At 37.5% G+C, this 21,469-nt stretch overlaps 1 protein-coding gene across 2 annotated transcripts in view; it reads right to left on the reverse strand.

The window, feature by feature from the left end:
- TRPA1 (transient receptor potential cation channel subfamily A member 1) overlaps nt 1–21,469 on the reverse strand; it is a 56,030-nt gene that overhangs the window by 26,973 nt on the left and 7,588 nt on the right. For both annotated transcript variants that reach the window (XM_047842532.1, XM_047842531.1), the window contains exons 3-13: nt 19,383–19,558; nt 14,627–14,734; nt 11,371–11,479; nt 11,040–11,185; nt 10,490–10,626; nt 7,641–7,689; nt 5,597–5,696; nt 4,850–4,950; nt 2,941–3,110; nt 2,689–2,853; nt 869–983 (exon numbers count right to left, since the gene is read on the reverse strand). In XM_047842532.1, the coding sequence (XP_047698488.1) occupies nt 869–983; nt 2,689–2,853; nt 2,941–3,110; nt 4,850–4,950; nt 5,597–5,696; nt 7,641–7,689; nt 10,490–10,626; nt 11,040–11,185; nt 11,371–11,479; nt 14,627–14,734; nt 19,383–19,558 (1,376 nt within the window). The remainder of the gene's footprint in view (nt 1–868; nt 984–2,688; nt 2,854–2,940; nt 3,111–4,849; nt 4,951–5,596; nt 5,697–7,640; nt 7,690–10,489; nt 10,627–11,039; nt 11,186–11,370; nt 11,480–14,626; nt 14,735–19,382; nt 19,559–21,469) is intronic.

The raw sequence follows: 21,469 nt of genomic DNA on the forward strand, positions 1-21,469 counted from the left end.
GGCTATCGTACTGCTTTCATCTTTGAACTGCTTAAAATAAATTACTGACAAACCCAACTATTTAATACCAAAATATGTAAAATTTAAAACCAATGCTCAGAGTCAAGCATCAAATAAGGAGTTTCTAGTTCACACACGGGGTGTGTGTGTGTGTGTGTGTGTGTGTGTGTGTATGCGCACAAGCAATTCCAAGTGGTTTGTTTTACTTTGTTTTTATATTGGGATGATTCTGCAAGGACAAATGACAGACTTTCAGAGTAAAGATGTTGGAGTGAACACAGAATACTTCTAAGAGGTTTCTTGTCTTAGTAGAGCAATGATTTCCAGATGTTGGCTTTTTGTAGTCTGGTGAAATTTTTTAAAAATCAGGAATTGCTCTAAGGTTGCCAATCTTTAATTTGACACATAAAGACATCTTAAAAAGCAATAACAACCTTCTACCTCTATCATTTCATGAAAGAATGTGAATTTTAATACTCTCCATAAAAAGAGAAAGTATATTATAGCAGAATAAAGGATAGTCTTTCAAATCAAATACACTTAGCTATATGAAAACATACCCCGGACCTCTTCATTTTTCTCAGTTCACCAGGGAGTACTGAAATTTTTTTCATCAATCTACGTGGGCCTGTAGACTCTCTGCGAGACCCAAGAGGTGTCCTCAACATGCACCCACCTGTTGGCATTCTCCTTATTCTGTTCCCCTCTTACTCATTCCTCACTTAGCGTCTGCAGAGTAAGAACCCAACAAAAGACTATGAATGCAGCAAGGAAGGAATTAAAATGTCTGGAAAGGATGCTTTCGTGCAATTTTGGAAGTTTCTTCAATGCCAAGACTTTGGGTAGGTATGGAGAACACAGTACATACCCCTTCTTCATCTAGCTGATCTGTGCACTTCATGTTAGTGTCAAGAATAACCTTCATGGTCTGAGTGTACCCACCCAAGGAAGCATGATGCAAAGCAGTCCAGCCACTGTGGTCACTGTTAAGAGTTAAGAAAGAACTGTTCATTCACTTCTCAGATGAATCTTGGGAAGGAATGCCACCAATTTGAAAGGGGAGTCTGATGAGTACAAAAAATAAATGCATATCTGAGTTCTAGCAACTAAGTATATATTACATATTTCTAAAAATGAGCTAATTTCAAGACTAATGGTCTTGGGGCGCCTGGGTGGCACAGTCGGTTAAGCGTCCGACTTCAGCCAGGTCACGATCTCGCGGTCCGTGAGTTCGAGCCCCGCGTCAGGCTCTGGGCTGATGGCTCAGAGCCTGGAGCCTGTTTCCGATTCTGTGTCTCCCTCTCTCTCTGCCCCTCCCCCGTTCATGCTCTGTCTCTCTCTGTCCCAAAAATAAATAAACGTTGAAAAAAAAAAAATTAAAAAAAAAAAAGACTAATGGTCTTAAGTAATCTTCCAATAATGTGATTCACATATATTTTTTAATTTAGTAGATTAACATATAAAAGTATATAAACACATCAAACATCTGTGGGTGGGTAAAACTTGAAAAAACACATTTTTCAAGACTATAATGTACTTATACACACTATTTTAAATCTTGTTTTATTCTTTCGTTGAATATTGTATCAAAACTTTTCCACGATGGTGGTTATTAGTCTTCACGGCCACTAATTGCTGCTGCTGCTAATAACATTTTACAATACACGGCCTTAAGATGCTTAGCTTAATGCTACTTCTGTTTCTAAGACTTCAGGACTGAAAAGATCATTCCTCCAGTGCTCTCAAAGACGCTTATTAATCCCTTTAGAAAACATCCTTTCTCTCACAGAAATTCAAGATGTAAATACAATGAAGCCTTGTCATCCTTCCAAATTACAGATTGGAAAAAAAAAAGTATGAGATCCTGAAACAACTTAATTTTAGTGCTAGTGAGCACCTATTTTAGGTTGCAAGGGCCACCTCGCCATTTCAGTTGTGAGGCACTTAAGCAACAAGTGTCTGGCCTGGATCCATTTGGGGTCCCCCATGCATGTCTGCTGAAGGCAGAAAGGAACTGAGCAGAGCATTCACTTCTCAGCTGCAGCCCTACCTTGCAGGACTGGTGCTCTGATACAGAAGTGTGTTTCTGAACATTAGCCTAATGAGCTCTTTGCTTCCACATTGGTAAAATTAAAAGATAGCTCACCACACTTCTATAAAACTTGGCTTTTTACAAAGATGTCATTTAATTATGCTATCTTCTAATTATGTTTAATTATTTTTAATTTGTTTTTGCTCCTTGTGTTAGACTTAAGTATAATGAAATTCAGGAATTCTTCATGTTTCGTGTTGTAGCATAAAGAGATTTTCACCTCCATCGTTCATCAGACAGAATGAAAAAGTCTTTGAATTTGTATGGGGTGTGTGTATACATGTATCTGCATAAAAGGATAGTAGCATGACAAAGCAAAATATGAAGAACTGTGTCTCAAACTACTTTGCACCAAGCCACTTATTCTGTGAACTCAAATGAAGTCTTCAAATCTATAAACCTTGATGTCATTGTCAATTAGAAATAAAACTGATGTCCTGTTCAACATATGAAAAATCATCTAGGTTCTGAGAATTAAATAAGATGGACAAAAGCACTTAGTGAGAAAGTTAGATATCATAATTCAGAATAAAATAGAAAAACAGCCAAAAATGGCTAATTAAAAATACATAAATATTCTGGTCAGATATCCTTACCTGAGAAATAATGCACCTTTTTTCAGAAGAAGTTGAACTACCTTATCATGCCCATTTTTTGCAGCCAGGTGCAAAGGCGTCATTCCATGGAGGTCACCTTCATTCAAAAGCCTCGTGTCATTCATATCTTGCAGAAGCCTCTGACAGGTGTTGATACGCCCGTAACTTGAAAAAATTAGGTTTCATATTTTCAAAGTAAATACTAAACAGAAAGAAGGCACGCTCACAGGGTCAAGGTAAATGGACCCTTACCTGGCTGCAAAATGTAAGGGTGATTTCTTATCTTTGCTTTTGGAATGAATGGACACATTAAAGTCAAGGAGGTTATCTACAGAGATAGGAATCCCGTGTCTACATGCATAATGTAGAGGAGTACACCCGTCATCATCTTCATCCATTACCAGCTTTTTAATATGTTGCATCTATGGAAAAAATTAATATTCTAAATATAACTGTTCTCAAGCTCATGTAGTGTTTTTAAACTATCTTGTAGGACAGAATTTTCCAATGGTCAATATGTACACCTTGAGGGCAAAAATATAAGTAACTCAAAGGTACTAGAGTAAAATTAATTTGGATGATGGTGCATGCTCTGTCTCCCTGAAATGTAGACTTCCATATTAAAGGTTATGCAAAGTCCTAAGAATAAGATGTGTACTTAACTTGTTCAATCCAGCATCGCTACAGGCCACCCTCTTCAGCCCTCCTTTCACTTTTTTGTCCCAAATAACACTTAAGAACTTAATGCTAATGTGTTCCATTAGACAAAAGGAAGGAGATGTTAAAAATTAGGTTTACTTTATTTTTATATGAATATTAAATTAAAAAATGAATGGAAAATGAGCACTTAGTCCAATCAATAAACATTTTTACTTTTTTTTTTTTTTAATTTTTTTTCCAACGTTTTATTTATTTTTGGGACAGAGAGAGACAGAGCATGAACGGGGAGGGGCAGAGAGAGAGGGAGACACAGAATCGGAAACAGGCTCCAGGCTCCGAGCCATCAGCCCAGAGCCTGACGCCGGGCTCGAACTCACGGAGCGCGAGATCGTGACCTGGCTGAAGTCGGATGCTTAACCGACTGCGCCACCCAGGCGCCCCAAAACATTTTTACTTTTAAACATGCAACTACAAGGATTTTTATTCTCAATTAAAGACTCTGACAATGTTAAAAATCTTTTTATTATAAAAATATGGTGAACTTCAGATACACCTAATAGTCACTTGATAAGTATTAGCTGGTGAATATAAATACAGAGATAATGTTTCAACCTGTCAAGTGAAATATGTTGAATAGTTTTTTTTTTTTAATGCTTATTCATTTATTTTGAGACAGAGAGAGTGCATGTAAGCATGAGTGGGGAAAGGAGAGAGAGAGAGAGAGAGAGAGAGAGAGAGAGAGAGGCAGGCGCCGGTGGGGGGGGAGAGGGAGGGAGAGAGGGAGAGAAGAATCCTAAGCAGGCTTCGCATTGTCAGTGCAGAGCCCCAGGCAGGGCTGGATTCCAAAAACCGTGAGATCATCATCTGAACCAAAATCAAGAGTCAGACGCTTAACTGACTGAGCCACCGAAGCACCCCAAATAGTTTTTCTTAATTGATGATTGAATTCACTCCCATACTTGGCTTTTCCACTGATATGTAATTTGTAATAGTTAAAATACTGATGGAAAGCTAAATTATAGATGGGGATATAGAGAGGGCACCTGGGTGGCTCAGTCAGTTAAGCGTTCAAATCTTGACTTTGGCCCAGGGCGTGATCTCACGGTTTGTGGGTTAGAGCCCCACATCTGGGCTCCATGCTGACGATGAAGAGCCTGCTTGGGATCCTCTCTCTCTTCCTCTCTCTTGCCCCTTCCATGCATGCTCTCTCTCTCAAAACAAATAATAAACTTAAGAAAAAACAGATGGGGCATATAGGAAACCTCTCTAACTTGAAAAATTCAACCCCAATGAAATTTATTATCATAATTATCACCATCATGTTGTAAATATTAAAATATGGAATTTTTACTTTAAAATAATTTTTAAATTCCAAAATGAGACTTAATAATAAAAACCATAAGCAAAATCATTTTACCTAACTCAGTTTATGGACATCCACATATATATCTTTTACCTAAACCCAACTTGCTTTATGTAAATCCACATATATATCCATTACCTGCATAAACTCAGGTTGCAGATTTTTTAATCCATGAGGTTGCTGTACAGTCAAATGCAAAAAATTACGTCCAAGGTGATCTTTTATATCTACATGGGCACCTATAAAAACATAAATATAACTTCTACTCATTTATTTAAAGCATGACCTATGGTTGATTTTCAGTTTAAGAAAATCAAAGATTTTTTACTTAAAACTTTGTCAACCATTAGCTTACAGGGAACTTTATTTATAAAAGAAAACTGTATTTAAAATGGATTTACCTTACTGCGTATGTATGTATGTATGTGTGTGGGGGGGGGTAGAGAATCTATGATTTGTTGCATTAATTAATGTAGATCTCACCTTTTTAAAGCATAAAATATAAAGATGGAGAGATTAGATATCAAGAAAAAAAGGGACAGTAGTTATCTTCTTTGTTATCTTTACATCAGGTAGTACCTACAGTGGAGACAGTTGCAGTACCTACATCACAGGATTAATCATTGAGAGAATGTAGATAAAATGTTCAGCAGCATGCACACAACATAAAACTTGCTTTATAAATGTCATCTATTATTGTTCGAAATTATCTTTTTAAGGGTCACTCCCTTACTGAACTTAAATTTTCCTAGACAGGGCAAGTGTTCTATTTATCTCTGTATTCACAGCACCTGGTCCAATGCCTGGCACATGATAAGTGGTTAATAAATGTTTAATATCAAATTAAGTAGTAGTTGTAAAGCTTGGCCTGGTCCCTCATGGTACCTTTAGACAGTAGCAAATTTACAATATTCCAAGATGCAGAAGCAGTTGCTAATATAAGTGGAGAACGTCCTTCCGAATCAGTGCTATTGATATCTGCTCCCTAAAATAAAGAGTTTATGAACAAATTAGCTTACAAACTGCAATCTGTAAATAATGTTAATTCATTGAAATAAAGTGTCCATATATGGCTAGCATTCAAATGTATAACTATATAACTACTTGAAATCTCCCTAGAATTCATATCTTGTAGCATCAGAAATCAAGGCATTCTTTTATAATTTCAACAACAAATTATCCCCACGTGTTAACCTTTTGACATCTGGTGATAGATCAATGTTATTACCGAAATCATAAAACTAAAATCCTCTGACCTATACCAATAGTTTAGTTCTCAATGTAAGAAAACATTTTTAAATATCCATGATAGGGGCGCCTGGGTGGGTCAGTCAGTTAAGTGTCCGACTTTGGCTCAGGTAACCATCTCACGGTTGGTGGGTTCCAAGCCCCACATCCAACTCTGTACTGACAGCTGGGAGCCTAGAGCCTGCTTAGGATTCTGTGTCTCCTTCTCTCTCTGGCCCTCCCTCACTCACACTCTCTCAAAAAGAAACATTAAAAAAATTTTTTTTAATATCCATGATAAAAAATCATCCATATTTACTGCATATAGGATTTTTAAAACATTCACAAGAAATAGTTCACTTAAAAAAATCTACTTCAGGGGCGCCTGGGTGGTGCAGTCGGTTAAGCGTCCGACTTCAGCCAGGTCACGATCTTGCGGTCCGCGAGTTCGAGCCCCGCGTCGGGCTCTGGGCTGATGGCTCAGAGCCTGGAGCCTGTTTCCGATTCTGTGTCTCCCTCTCTCTCTGTCCCTCCCCCATTCATGCTCTGTCTCTCTCTGTCCCAAAAATAAATAAACGTTGAAAAAAAATTAAAAAAAAAATCTACTTCATCTAAAATAGATGAACTTAAATAACTGAAGTAATTCAGATCCTAAAGTAAAATTTTAGTCAAATATCTGATAAAATGTATACTTAAAAATCATATCGTACAGATAGATTTTAAATTAATAAGTCAATATTTAACATTATGTGTTATGGTTATAATATTTTGCAGGACCAGAAACAAAAGCTTAAAAAAAATTCATGGGAAGAATTCTGTCTCTTGGACAGGGATAAAATAGCTTAAACTCCGACTCTGGATATTTCCCTGTTCTTTGGGGACCAATAAATACAGATGATGACAGCACCAGCACCCCCTTTGAAAGCCTGATATTGGTTAGTGAGCTCCTGCCACAGTTCTCTTGCCAAGCAAAGACACAGCTGTGTTTGCAGAAAACCACGCATGACAAAACTATGGCATATAATGAATCTTTCCAGGATTCCTCTATGTAAATATCACAATTTCAATAGTTGCTATTGACAACAAACGCCTGAGGAACACGACAAATGGAACTACATTCATTGTTGATATGGTGGGGCTTAAATACATACATCATACAGTCATCTGTGTAAATGACTTGTTAAAATTTAACTCGAAAGTCAACTGAGTACACCTCTTAGAATGAAAAAGATTGTGTGCTTTCAGTTGTAACAAACTCTGGACAGTATTTTTCTCAGTTTCCATCCTTGGAAAGACGGCGCTGAGGCAGCCAGGGTGGAAGCTTACGGAGAATGTGGAAGGTGACGTGTATTGCCTGTCCTGTGTCCCTCTCCAAGCTGCTTGTACATGAAGAGTCAGCAGAGCTGTGAAGCCTAACACTCCTCGAGGACTGCTTCACAGAACTGTCCTTGCTATGTACCCACCAACTCCCAACACTAAAAACACGGGTACAGTTTCTGCCCAACTTGGTGGTAATGAAGTCCGGCCATTATGGATTCGTATACAACATACTCTATTTGTAAATGTGTCAGTCATCTTTTTGTAAACTTTTTTTGCTGATAAGCAACAAAATTTGGCTTAGTTTTGAAAATCCATTATGTAATTATATGATTTTCTAACTGTAAATAGTAATAAAACAAAAAACTGTCTATGGAATAGTTACCACTGAAATTAAGTAGTCTGCCAGTTCATGGTGATCAAATAATGAGGCTCTGCAAAAAGAGAATGATAAGCATATTAAAGTACTACTGATATAAATATATAAAATAAAGCTATACTATACTCAAAAAGTTTATTTACATTATCACTTAACAACATAATAAAATGCTAGAAAATCAATAGCCTTTCAAAATTTATAATTGATTGTGATTTAGGGTAATATTTTCAAAGTAATAGTAATCGAGAAAGTTCAAACACATCACAATATTTTCTTCCTCATCTTTTAGTAAAGTGGTTATGTCCTCATCAAATCATCTTGAACATGTGAAGTGAGTAGTAACATCTGTCCTAAGAGCTTAAAGTAAACGACAAAAGAACAGGCTGTTATCACTGTGATCATGGGGGAAAAAACAGTTGCATGCAAGGTGCACCTACAATTCACCTGCAACATTCAAAATGCCCTCTCTTCACCAAAGTTAACAAAGCATTAGCTTTCCTAAGGTTTTATGAAGCCAAAAACAAATTATGGGAAGAATTGAAGTCATTGTGGCATTATGTCATAGCCAGTCACAAAATGACATTAATAAAGCAAACCAAAGTTTTCAATCTAAAGTGCCTCCATAGCAAATGTTAATGCTAATAATTGAAAGCTTATGTTTCGTATGAAAATATAATTTCTTTGTCCCTATTTAAGATTATTTCATCAGTTCTTAGCCTCATATATAAATTTCAGAATCAGTTTGTCAGTTCTCACCCCAAATTCACAAGAGGTTGTTTTATATTTAAATTGCATTAAACCTGTTTAGTAATTGAAGGGAAATGAATAATAACATTATGAGCCCCATATGATTTGTTCTTGTACCCCCCCCTCCCCCCAGTCTAGAGCTTTGCTACTCGAAGTGTGGGCTGCAGACCAGCAGCACTGGCACCACCTGGGAGTTCATTAAAAATGCACATTCTCAGTAGATGTTAGCATTGAGGCTTGGAGAGGTAAATGATTTGCCAAATGTTACGTAGCCAGGTAGGGCTGGCACCCCATTCCCCTTACTCCAAAGCTTATTGTTTCAGCCAGAATAATGTACCGAGGTCTTTGCACTGTGGTAAAAAAAAGAATTCTAGCCCAAAGAACAAACCTTCCTTTGAAGTTCAAGATAAACTCCAAATGTCACTGGCTATTAGAAGGATATTCCAGGATTCTAAATCAGTATTAGGTTAATTAGAATTGGACTGAATTGGTCCAAGAAATCTACAGCCAATCCAAGGTGAGTATGTCCAACTAGAGTAGTCACCAGGCTAAAGACACTTATGGGTAAGGTGAATGGATTTTTTCCTTAAATAATTCCTTCTTATGCATACTTGTACATTAAAGCTGTGATCTAAATGCACACATTTTCACTATATCCAGATCATTGGGGTTCTAAATTGGATATAACCTGGAAATAGTCACAGAGTTTTAAAAAGTTCCTAAGACCATCGTGAAGCATCTGATGTAATCTGGGATATGAACTGGCATGAGGACTTTATAAACTACCCCCATGATTCTAAGGGGCAGCAATTTGAGACTCTCCAGTGTGGACGTCAATCTATCTTTTGTTTTTGTTCTGATCAGCCATTTCATATCACCAGTCTTTTATTCCAAATGCCAATTTGTTTTTAATAATCTGTCATCTTAATCTACTTATTTTCACATAGTTGATTATTCCTTCCTTTAAATTTCTGAACATCTTAAATAGCCTTATTTTCAAATTATTTTCAGCTTGCTCTATTATTTCTATCTCCTTGGAAGCAAATTACCCTTTCGTTGATCTTGCTGTCCTCTATAAATTTTCCTCATTGCTATGAAATTTTACTTTGCAAACACATCCTAAGTGGGAGGTTCTTTCCATTCGCACATAGCTCATTGTGGCTGGTGCTTTTACTAATGTGGACATTCATATCCACCTCCCTAGTTGAGAACTAGATCTTCTATTGGTAGCCAGAGTTTCTTTGTCCCTGAGGGATAGTGTAGATTTCCTGGTCCAGTTACCTATTGGGAATACTCAGCTCTTTCCTGCCATTCAGGGCTTCTGCATACTCACAGTGTGTGCGAGAGAGAGAGAGAGAGAGAGAGAGAGAGAGAGAGAGAAAGAAAGAGACAAAGACATAAAGAGAGAAAGGGAAGACTCATCTTGCCTACCTCTTTCACTCACACAGGAAGCATTTAATCCTTGTCTTCCAAAAGGAATTGAACTCAGTCCACACTGCCTGTTTCCCATCCTACCATCTAGTAAGCCTACAGTTTCAGATGCTTTTTTTTTTCTGATGTGTATTTCTGTTAAGCCTCAAAAAAAAAAAAAACAAAAAAACAAAAAAACAAAAAACCACACACACACATTTATCTTGTTTGGTGCTTGGTGACCATTTCCTAAAACTGGATGCTTTGAAAACATTTGTAATTGTGAGGGTGAGTGGAAAGGGTAATGGGGTGCGAAAAGTGGAACACCCCTATGTATCTGCTCCATTATCTCTAATAAACATGAGAAGACACATATGACGCAGTGAAACAGATTAGAAAAAGGCTTGGAAAGGACATGTCTGTTGACCTCCTGTGCATACAGAGAATTCATCTTGAGCCTATTCCGCTGGCCTGAGAAATGATCCAGAACATGCCACTGGAAATTTTATTTTATGAAAATCTATTTAATGCTCTAATTTTAGAGGAACACAGAAATTCCAGCTGAAACACAGAATCTTTATGTTATTTTCTTCTGAACTATAGAATCTGTTACTATAACACTAACTTTTTCTGGCAGCGTACAATTTAATACATGAAGACTGAAAATGTGTACACACAATGATAGGTAGGAAACTTGCCTGTGAAGGAGTGTCTCCTGATTTCCATCCACTGCATTGACGATATCACTGCTACCAGAATAGGAAGATATCATCAATTTAACAATCTCAGTGGCTCCCTGGGTGGCAGCAAAGTGAAGGGGTGTGCACTTTCCATTCTGCAAAGAGGTTTAATACCAGAACCAATATTTAAGTCCAAATTTAAGGATATAACCTAAATTCAGCTCTGGGTTTTTTCTTCGCAAGTCAACAAAATCAAGCATCGATATAAGAATCATGGCTAGCAATTTTGTTTCCATGCAGTCTGATAGCTCTTAACATCTCAGTATCTCTACCGTCATTATCAGTATCATTACCTGTACTGTATTTGCATTTGCAATTGTTTTGGGTAGCTCTTAAAATTCTTTGGCTAGGCTGAAATTTGGGATGTTTTCTTGTTCTGTTTCTACATGAGCAGCAAAAAATAATACCTACTTCAATCTAAATTAAATGTAAAGGAGTTATAAAGCATTTTGGAACCTAATTTATGACAATTCTAAATAAAAGTAGCATGTAGAATATGAACAATTACTTCCATCAGATCCAACTGTGCGCCATTGTCCAAGCACATTTTAATCATTTCCAAGTCACCACTTTGAACCGCCATGTGGAGGGGACTAGCTTTTGCATTATTCACAAAGTTAATATGAGACTCTCTGCTATATCCATGTTCCTCACCTTTAGAAGAAAACAATTCAAGACAACAATTATTATAAATAAATAAGAGGAATTTTAGGGAAAAAAAGGACATTTAGATTTATATAGAAGCAGGTGTATAAACTCTATTAAATATTTTTCAAATTAATAGCATCCACCAGAATAGGATTCTTTACAATATATAATGTATGAAAGCCTCTACTCACCAAACTTTAATATTATTTCCATGCATTTTTTGGCACCTGAGAATGCAGCCTGATGAATAGGGAAACATCCCCATTTATTTGCCTTACATGGCTTAGCTCCTTTATTTAACTGGAGTCAAAGAAAAAAGTCAAACGACACAAGTTAAACCTCAAATCACAAGGACAGACAAGAATTAAATGCCTCTCCCAGACCATTTCATTATTCTCGGCAACACTACATAGAAAAGCTTCGTAGACTATGAAATTTAGGCACGAAAGTAATTTTGGAAGTAGGCTAGGATAATGAACTAGAGACATTTTATATTTCCAAAGATGAAGTAACAATGTGGACATAAACATAATCAATCCTTATACTCCAAACTAAAGTCAACACATTTTTCAATGGAATTAATGAAATGTTTAAAACATTACCATGACTTCTATATCCATGCTCAATTCTTTATGTTAATAAAGTGATAATATTTCCCAGATTCTTTCCTCTCACTTATGTAAAATTTATAAGTGGTAAGACCAGCACTCTTGTTAAACTATGAAAATCAAGTATTTTCATTAATGGAAATACTCTGCTAAAAGGACAATAGAAGAACCGAATCTAATGTTATCTTGATCTGAGTCCATCATTTTCAACTATCATTTTTTAATACATCAATGAACTTCAGTTTTAAGTGCCTTTTATTTTCACAAAAGTAAAGAATTTGAAAAAGCAGAATAGTGTGAAGAGGCTAATATTACCTGGAAACTTACCTTTGAGGAACAGTGTTGGTTTACATTTTAGGAGACATTTGTCTTATTTCTTTGCACAAGTAATTACGTGTATACTGTGTAATCACACTGCTTAAAAAGATTTTACTTAATGACATTCTTTAAAACTATGATTTTATTAAGTACATATTCCATTTTTGGATACACAAAAGTTTATACAATAAAATCTCTATTACTAAACTTTTTTTCTCAGTTTTCTCCGATATATATCTATAGATAGATCGATAGATATACATAGATATGTTTCTATATCGATATATATATATGTATGTAACACTAGCATTAAAATCAGTAATAGCTTTAATTATATCCTTGGAATGTATTCCAAGAATTGGAATTGGTAAATCAAAAATATTCATATTCACAGTGAATGAAATTCTCTGATTCATCAAAATTTCTCTAACCCTGAACGTCAACAAGGTTGTTTCGTCCTTCCAATTTAGGAGACGAAAAAATGATCTCATTGTTTTAATGGGTTTCTTTTTCATTATTAGAGAAATTAATTAAACTTCATGTGTCCCTTGCCAATCTTCTGTAGAGCACTCTCTTTTCCTCACAAATTTGTAAGAATACCTTATAGACAAATTTTTATCCATTTAAAAATAAACAAATGGATGTAATTACACACTTGGTCTGGTTCAGCTCAACTGATGTGCTATCATCCGATACTGAACTATCTGTACGTTCCCTGGATAAGGCCAACATGGTACTATGTGTTACTCTTAACTATTTCAATCAATTTGCTAGTATTTTTAAGATTTTGCATCTATGTTTATTTACAGGTAAAACTGGTCTCTATTTTTCTTTTGAGGAAAACTGTCAAATTTTGGAATTATTATTACTTTTCCTTCTTAAAATTAATCTGGAGGTTTTCGCTCTTCTCCAGTGATATAAAACAGTTACTTGAAATGGAAACTTTTCCCTGAAAGTTTGAAAGAACTTGTAAAATCTACAAAAGCTTATAAATTAGTTGGCTCCAGAGCTTAATAATGCATTTTTAAAACTTTTTTATAGTTCTCTACAGGTCTTTAATTTTTAAATTAATTTCTAAATTTCAATTCCTTTCAGCTACTCATCCATTTTTAGAATAGGATTATGCACAGTGATCTTTTATCATCTTAAAATTCTCCATCATATCCAAATAAAGTCCTCTGTTATTTGCATTTTATCTTTTTCTGTTTTATTCAGACTTCCCAAAAACAGCTCTATTTTATCATCATTTTCTTTTTTTTAAAATTTTTTTTTTCAACGTTTATTTATTTTTGGGACAGAGAGAGACAGAGCATGAACGGGGGAGGGGCAGAGAGAGAGGGAGACACAGAATTGGAAACAGGCTCCAGGCTCTGAGCCATCAGCCCAGAGCCTGACGCGGGGCTCGAACTCACGGACCGCAAGATCGTGACCTGGCTGAAGTCGGACGCTTAACCGACTGCGCCACCCAGGCGCCCCTATTTTATCATCATTTTCAAAGAAACAACTCTTGACTTATCATAAAATGATAATGATATAATGATAATGGCTTTTTCCCAAAAGCCATTAATTTTTGTTTTCAACTTTATTCCTTTATTACAGTTTTGTTTTATTTGGGGCTCTTTTTCTAAATTCTTGGCTTGAGTGTTAACTTATTTTTATTCTCTTTTTGGTCCAATCATGACATCTTATAGGAATATGTATTTTTTTTCTCCAAAACATCTAACAACCACATTAGAACATATTTGTAAATTTAAATATTCAGAAAGCTATTCTAAAATTATTTTTATTCTGTTTTCCTACTCTCTGGGAGAGTGAAGAAAAAAAATCAAGTGGTAAAAATATATAACCTGGCCTGAATAACATACAAGTGATTAAGGGATAGTTGAAAGAAAGCTATTTTCTGGAATTCTAATACCACACTCAGAAGGGACACAACGTAGTCAGTCATTTAGATGGGCATCTCCAGAGTTTCTGTGGATCACATCAGAAAATCTCACCAGGAAGCAAGGGCTGGCTCTTGTTTTAGGGCTGTGGTTAAGGACCTTGGTCATTATGCCATGCAGGGCTCCCTTTCTGAGAATCTTCTAGTCCTGCGAACATGAATGGCTTCTTCTCTTGGTTTATATTTCATGAGCCCAACAGTAAGTTTGTAGTTGATTATGTTTCTCTCTCCCTAGACCATTCAGAAGCTCAGATCCACTTTTACTAGCACACAACCCACTATACTTTGTATTTTGTAGTATCGCCTGACCACCAGCTTCATATTCATTTCTGCTGTCCATACTTTCTTTTCGCTTGTATTTTCCTTATTGTTTTCCTGTTAGCCTTCTGTAAGCGATTTCAGATGGACTTAAGATTTAAGGGGTGTGTATAACTACAAAAACATGGAGAACTTTTTTTCTGACATTTTCTGCATTTTATATTTTGCTAAGAAGAGAAGCTGAGAGCTGTTACAAATGCCAATGACTCATGCTATCTTAATGGAAAGAAAGAAGATGGGGACAGGGGTTAAAACACAAACCAAGATTTGCAGTGCTTCACTATTATCTTTGGCGCATGCGATTATCACAGCTGTGTTTCCATTTTCTCCTTCCAAATTAATATTAGTGTTGTTGTGCTCAGTCAAGACCTACACAAAAGAGGGGAATAACGGTCAGAAAGTTAGCTTTCAAGTTTCCAAACACGGTACTTGTCTTCCATTAGATTATAAGCACCTGCATGCTAGGGACCATGTCCTTATTCATCTTTCTCCCACAGAATCTGGCACAACATAGTTGGTACCACGTAAGTTTCTCAAAAAGATGAAATAATGGTGATTTCTATATCACATCGATTTAGGCAATATGGAGTTGTGAAACTGGAAATAGAATACGAATTATGGATGCTAGTAAACGTAGCTCACTTAATACTTTTCACTTGTATTAAATGAACTATGTTGACTAATATCTTCAAGAAAATAAATCTGTGGAACCATCTGGAATATGTGAGTGTGGAGCGGAAAGGGAAGGGAAGAAGAAGAGGGAGAGTGAAAGTGAGGCAGGGAGGCAGAGGAAAGTCTGCTTTCTCCTCTCTAGCCATTTTTCTTGTACCTCTGTTCCAAGTATTGTGGGGAATGTCAATTAAAACTCCATTCTCTTCAGCATAGAAAAGAGAGTTCACATAATGCTGGTATGGGTTAACTCAATTCATTCAAACTTAGTCTGGAACAGAAATTTATTGTAGGATGTAATAAATTAGCATTCCTGATAAAATGGTTAAGCAATTTTTCTGATGGAATTTAACGACCTGTTGCCTCCTCACCTGGCTGACTTCTAGCTAATTATTGGCCAAGAATCTATATATCTTTAACCAGTCTTCATTTTATATTAAATTTAACAATAATTATCTCATATAAACGTCTCTCCCAAGACAGAAATCTTTGAGTTGGCCTCCTAGAGGTCTTTTCTCTCATGGTAAGACTATAATAAAACTATAATATGTGCTTACAATTAAATTGCTTAAGAAGAATTTATTAAATAAGCTGTTTGCTAGAAACCTTGACTTAAAAAAAAAAATCACACAGAACTCCTTGTTAATAGAACGTGTCCTGATAGATCAGCAAATGAATTAGGCTTCCTAATTAACTCTGCTCATAAACCAAAATTAAATTGAGATTTTAGTACATAAGAACATGTAGAAAATTATTGACAGATGAAAGAAAATGAGAGCACAAGTTCAGTCTGAACTTCAGGCACTTTCACATTCTGTTCTCAACAAACACTAGATTCTCATGCAAAGTAACCTACCAAGTCTATAAGATTTTTCTCTTTGCCCTCTTAGAATCAGAGACCATAGATTTATGGCACTTATTAGGGTGTTATTGCTTACTACCATAAGCACAGTTTTTCATAAAGCTGTGTAAAATTCTATGTGGCAGAGGTCCCAGAGAGAGCAACTAAACTGTGCCCACTTCAGATTCACTCAAGACCAGGCAAGTCTGGAGGTTTGCAGGTGAGGCCTCCAGAGGTCCCTTTGATAAAAATCCAGGAAGCCTCATGGGAGGCTCAAACCACTGGATACTTAAGGGTTGAGCCCTAAGGACAAAGGCCAGACTACCTGCTAACCCCCAGGCCAATGCATCCCAGGGAACACTAAACACACCACTGGTGTCTGCACAAGAACCCGAGGTGACATGTGAATAACAACTTTTTACTTTACAACCATCTAGGCAGAGGTGGAAGGCCTGGGGGAAGGCTAGCCAAAGAGACAATGGAGAAGCATTCTACATTACGGCTGGTGGGGTACAAGCCGGACCCAGGGGCGCAACTGGGAAGGGTAACCCCAGAGGCTTGTTTGTAAGCACATAAACACACCAAAATTCCTCCTCCTTCCATTCTCTTCATCTCCGGTTCAGTAAAGGGGTTTGGAGACACTTTTTGATGAAGTTATGACTGGTAAGACCAAGCAAAGGAGAGACCACTAATTTCAATTCTCTTATAACCCAGCTTTTTTTCTTGTTCTTGTGTCACCAGGAAATTCTGTTATATACACCATCTAGTTTATAAATCAGTTATGGGCTTATTTCTAAACTCTGTTTTGTATTTCTATGTGATACCTTTCTGTATCTGAAGATTTCTGATATCTAATTAACAGCCTTTCAACTGTTACCTGCCTTTGAATTCCCAAATCAAACTTTCGGAGTCAAGATTAATTAAGTACTTGGGCACTTGCTTCTGAAAAGAGACCTCAGAGGAAGCCCAAGAGTTCCTTGAGGAAATATGTGGCCTCTCTGGGTGGGGAGGGGAATCCCCACAGTCACTAGTTTCCAATGCAAATGGTAGAGAAGGAGCATTTGGCTCACAAATAACGCAGACAATTAAAAAACAGTTTACTGCCAAAGGCCTTTTCAATAACCTCTTCAAGGGGCTGTCCTGACCCATCTTCTTAGGTGCTGATACCTAAGTTCCTCCATTCTCCTTCCAGCAAAATGCCCATTCACTCATTCATTCACTTATTCAAGAGCCATCCTTTACCAGGTGAGAACTGGAGAGATTTATATTAGTTGCACACAGTCCCTCCTTCAAGGATAACCAGCCAGAGCAGGAGAAAACCAAATGAACATTTGATTACAACATCATGTGCTAAGTATTACGGTAGAGCTATATACAAGTTATAGTGGGAAAGCAGAACGCAGGCTCCCCTCACACCCTCTATGCTTGGCTTCAAGAACCCAAGGACCCAAGAGGCTGAGAGGAAGGTGTTTGGGTTAAAAGAGGCATGGAGCTCAAGAACACCCCTAGGATTTCTTTGGTAATTTATCAACAAAGTAGGTTTTCGCGTGGTATGATGGACCAGAAATTTTTCCCTCAAAAGTTGAAATGCTAATCCTCAATGTGATGGTACTGGGAGGTGGGGCCTTCAGAAGGTGATTAAGAATGGCATTAGTGCCCATATAAAAGAAACCCCAGAAAACTCTCTTAACCCCTTTCACTTTGCAAGGACACTAAGATAACAGCCATCTGTGAATCAGGAAGTGATCCCTCACCAGACACCGAAACTGCTAGTGCCCTGACCTTGGACTTCTCAGCCTCCAGAACCGTGAGAAATGAATGTTTGTTATTTAAGGCCCACAGCCAATGGTATTTTGTTACAGCAACTTGAACTGGGTAAGATATGTGGCTTAGCACAAAATCCAAGTCATTATGTGCAGTATAATTTCCTTAGGAAAACTTACTCTCGGTTCTAAATTGCCTCCTTTAGAAATGGATATCTGGTGGCTAACAGACACAAGAAAAGATGCTCAGCATCACTCATCGTCAGAGAAATACAAATCAAAGCCACACTGAGACACCACCTCACACCTGTCAGAGTGGCTAAAATGAACAAATCAGGAAACCACAGATGCTGGCAAGGATGTGGAGAAACGGGAACCCTCTTGCACTGTTGGTGGGAATGCAAACTAGTGCAGCCACTCTGGAAAACACAGTGGGGTTCCTCAAAAAATTAAAAATAGATCTACCCTAAGACCCAGAAATAGCACTACTAGGAATTTACCCAAGGGATACAGAAGTGCTGATGCACAGGGGCACACATACCCCAATGTTTATAGCAGTGCTTTCAACAATAGCCAAATTATGGAAAGAGCCTAAATGTCCATCAACTGATGAATGGCTAAAGAAGATGTGGTTTGTATATACAATGGAATACTATTTGGCAATGAGAAAGAATGAAACCATGCCATTTGCAGCAATGTGGCTGGAACTGGAAGGTATTCTACTGAGTGAAATAAGTCAGAGAAGGACAGGTATCATATGTTTTTTACTCATATGTGGATCTTGAGAAACTTAACAGAAGACCATGGGGGAAGGGAAGGGGAACAGAGAGGGAGGGAGGCAAACCATAAGAGACTCTTAAATACAGAGAACTGAGGGTGGATGGGGGCGGGGGGCGGGGGAGAGGGGAAAGTGGGTGATAGGCATTGGGGAGGCCACTTGGGATGAGCACTGGGTGTTGCATGTAAGCCAATTTGACAATAAACTATATTTAAAAAATAGAAATGGATATCTGGAACATATTCCATTTGTAAATTTCATTGCCCTTTAAGTAAGCATGTGTGTCTCCTAATGTGTCTATGAAACTCTGCGATGCAGTTTAAAAGCCTTGGACTAAACCTTACCCTTTAGACATTCACCAGTATCTCCACTATTTGACAGAACTCACTCTGCAGGTTTGGAAAAAATAAGAAATTCCCCGAAAGTATGGTTCTTCTTCTGCTAAGACATGCCAGACGCGAAGGCATGTCGTCCATCCTAACAAAAGTCGTAAATCACAATTATGTTTTCTGTGTTCACTGAAGCACTCATCACTGTCTTCCTTTTCATCATTAAATCAGGCAGGTAAAAAAAAGTAAAGCATTAACTCACAAACATGGAAATGAGAACAAAATTACTAATTCTTGCTTCCAACCAGTTATGCAACATTAGGCAAATTATTTCATTCTATCTGTGCCTCAGTTCCTCAGCTATGAAATGGGGACAATAACAGTCTGACTACAATGTTCTGTTTCTTTTAATGATGATTAAAAAAATTAAAATATATGAATCTTTTTAGAAAATGCTGGCACATAAAGGCAAGACTATCATCATTAGTCATCATTGGCTGGTCAGAAGTAAAACCAACATTATTACCACTATTTCCATTCGCTCTGGTAAGGTTAGGTTGGCCACTCTGGCTCAGGCAGAGACCACAGGACGTGGGTCCTATCCCATGCTATGATGGGGAGATGGCAGAAGCCTTACCTTCATCACCTCATTGTGTAAGCCCTGCACAGCGATGTGAAGAGGAGCCATCATGTTGCCGTTTCGGAGGTTTGGGTTGGCTCCTTTGCTAAGAAGAAACTTAACACTTTCAACCTGGTTTTTTTCTGTGGCCCAGTGCAGAGGGGTATTTCCGTAATCATCCATCACATTCAGCACTAGAAAAAGACACCAAAATAAGGATTAGATTTTGCTTGGACTATATCCAACACCTACTGATGCCTATTTACTTCAAAGCTCAGTGCCAAGTGCTACTAACATAGGCTTTACCTTCTGTATAATAAAATGAAGGGGTGGGCTCAGTCAGTTAAGCATCCAAGTCTTGATTTGGGCTCAGGTCATTATCTTGCAGTTCAGGAGTTTGAGCCCCGCATCGGGCACCATGCTGACAGTACAGGGCCTGCTTGGGATTCTGTTTCCCTCTCTCTCTGCCCCTCCCCTGCTCACTTGCTCTCTCTCAAAATAAACATTAAAAAATTGTTAATTAAAGTATTGCTTCAGTTCTTAAGACACATCTAATGGACACCTGAATATACAGCAGATATGCTGACGTATGGCATGGACTTTGTCAAATGACTTAGATGTCTGTCTGCAGTATCCGTAAGAAATAGATTCTCCTACTGCTACAAGGTTTTATCTGTGGTATGAATTTGGAGATAGTTATAAAATATTGAGCTCACCTAAAAGCAGAAACTATATGCCAGGAACTCTACTAAGTTTTACACAATCATTATCACACCCAACCCTCTAAGGGCCCACAAGGAACCATGAACATTTTTCAGAAAGATAAGGAAAAATGAGCCCTGGAGAGTTTCAAAACCTTGCCAACATTACATAGCTAGCACAGAGTTCTACAAACTGCCTTACCTCTTTGAACCTCAGTGTTAGTATATTCAAATTTGGTAAGAGGGAAGGAAGAAGAAAAGGACGAGAGAGAGGAAGGGAGGAAAGAAAGGGGAAAGAAAAAAATTTAAATATATATATTTCACAATGTTTGGGGGAAAAGAGTATCAAATCATGTCTTCAAAGATCTTAGTAGAGTTATTTGGCCCATAGCAATGGTTCAAAAAATGTTAATGAGGAAAAAAGACATATCACTAATAAACTAGAAGACTGGAATTAGGGCCTGTGCTCCCGATGCCATATGTGGTTCCCACTTATTTCTAGGATACAACATATTGTACTATTTACCCTGTGGGCTCAGCCTAAGAATATGCCCTTTCATACCACAATGTCTTACATCTATTCTAAAATAGACTTGACTATATGCTTTTTAATTAGTGGCAAAATATTCTTATGTCTGAGGCGCGAGCAAAGTATTCAGTCACAAATATTATTTGAGGACCATCTGGAACCATGCTGCAGCCACATTTCACATTTTTTTTCTTTTTAAATGTTCATTTATTTATGTATTTATTGAGAAGAGAGAGAGAGAGAGAGAGAGAGAGAGAGAGAGAGAGAGAGAGAAGGAATGCGGGGGATGGGGCAGAGAGAGAAAGAGAGAGAGAATCCCAAACAGGCTTCATGCCCAGTGCAGAGCCCAATGTGGGGCTCGATCCCACAACCACGGGATCATGACCTGAGCTGAAATCAAGAATTAGATGCTCAACTGAGCCACCCAGGTGTCCACCCCCCATTTTGCTCCTTTTAGAATGTATCTTTGCATTCTTTTCACTCACCCAAGTACCTCATTCTCAGCAACACAAGTGTGCACGCACGCGCACACACACACGCCCTCTCCCTCATACTCATACACATTCTTTGATCATTTTGATTGATCAGGACACTCAAGTATTTCATTCAGCCCCAATTTAAATAGGGGCTTAAAATTATAAATTCCCATTCATTAAATAACTTGAATTTGACTTTTATCTCCATCACTTTCCAGAAATCATTTTTACAAAGGTCACTGAGGCCTTTTAATATAAGGGTTATTGGGATCTTACTTTGATTTGATCTCTTTGATACAGTATTTCTCATTACTCATCTATCCAAAAACTCTTCTCTTGGCTTGTGTACCATTAATATCTTCTCCATCACATCTCACCATCCTCTTGTTGGTTTTTCTT

Source organism: Prionailurus viverrinus, chromosome F2 (genome assembly GCF_022837055.1).
Source record: "Prionailurus viverrinus isolate Anna chromosome F2, UM_Priviv_1.0, whole genome shotgun sequence".
Lineage (NCBI taxonomy): Eukaryota > Metazoa > Chordata > Mammalia > Carnivora > Felidae > Prionailurus > Prionailurus viverrinus.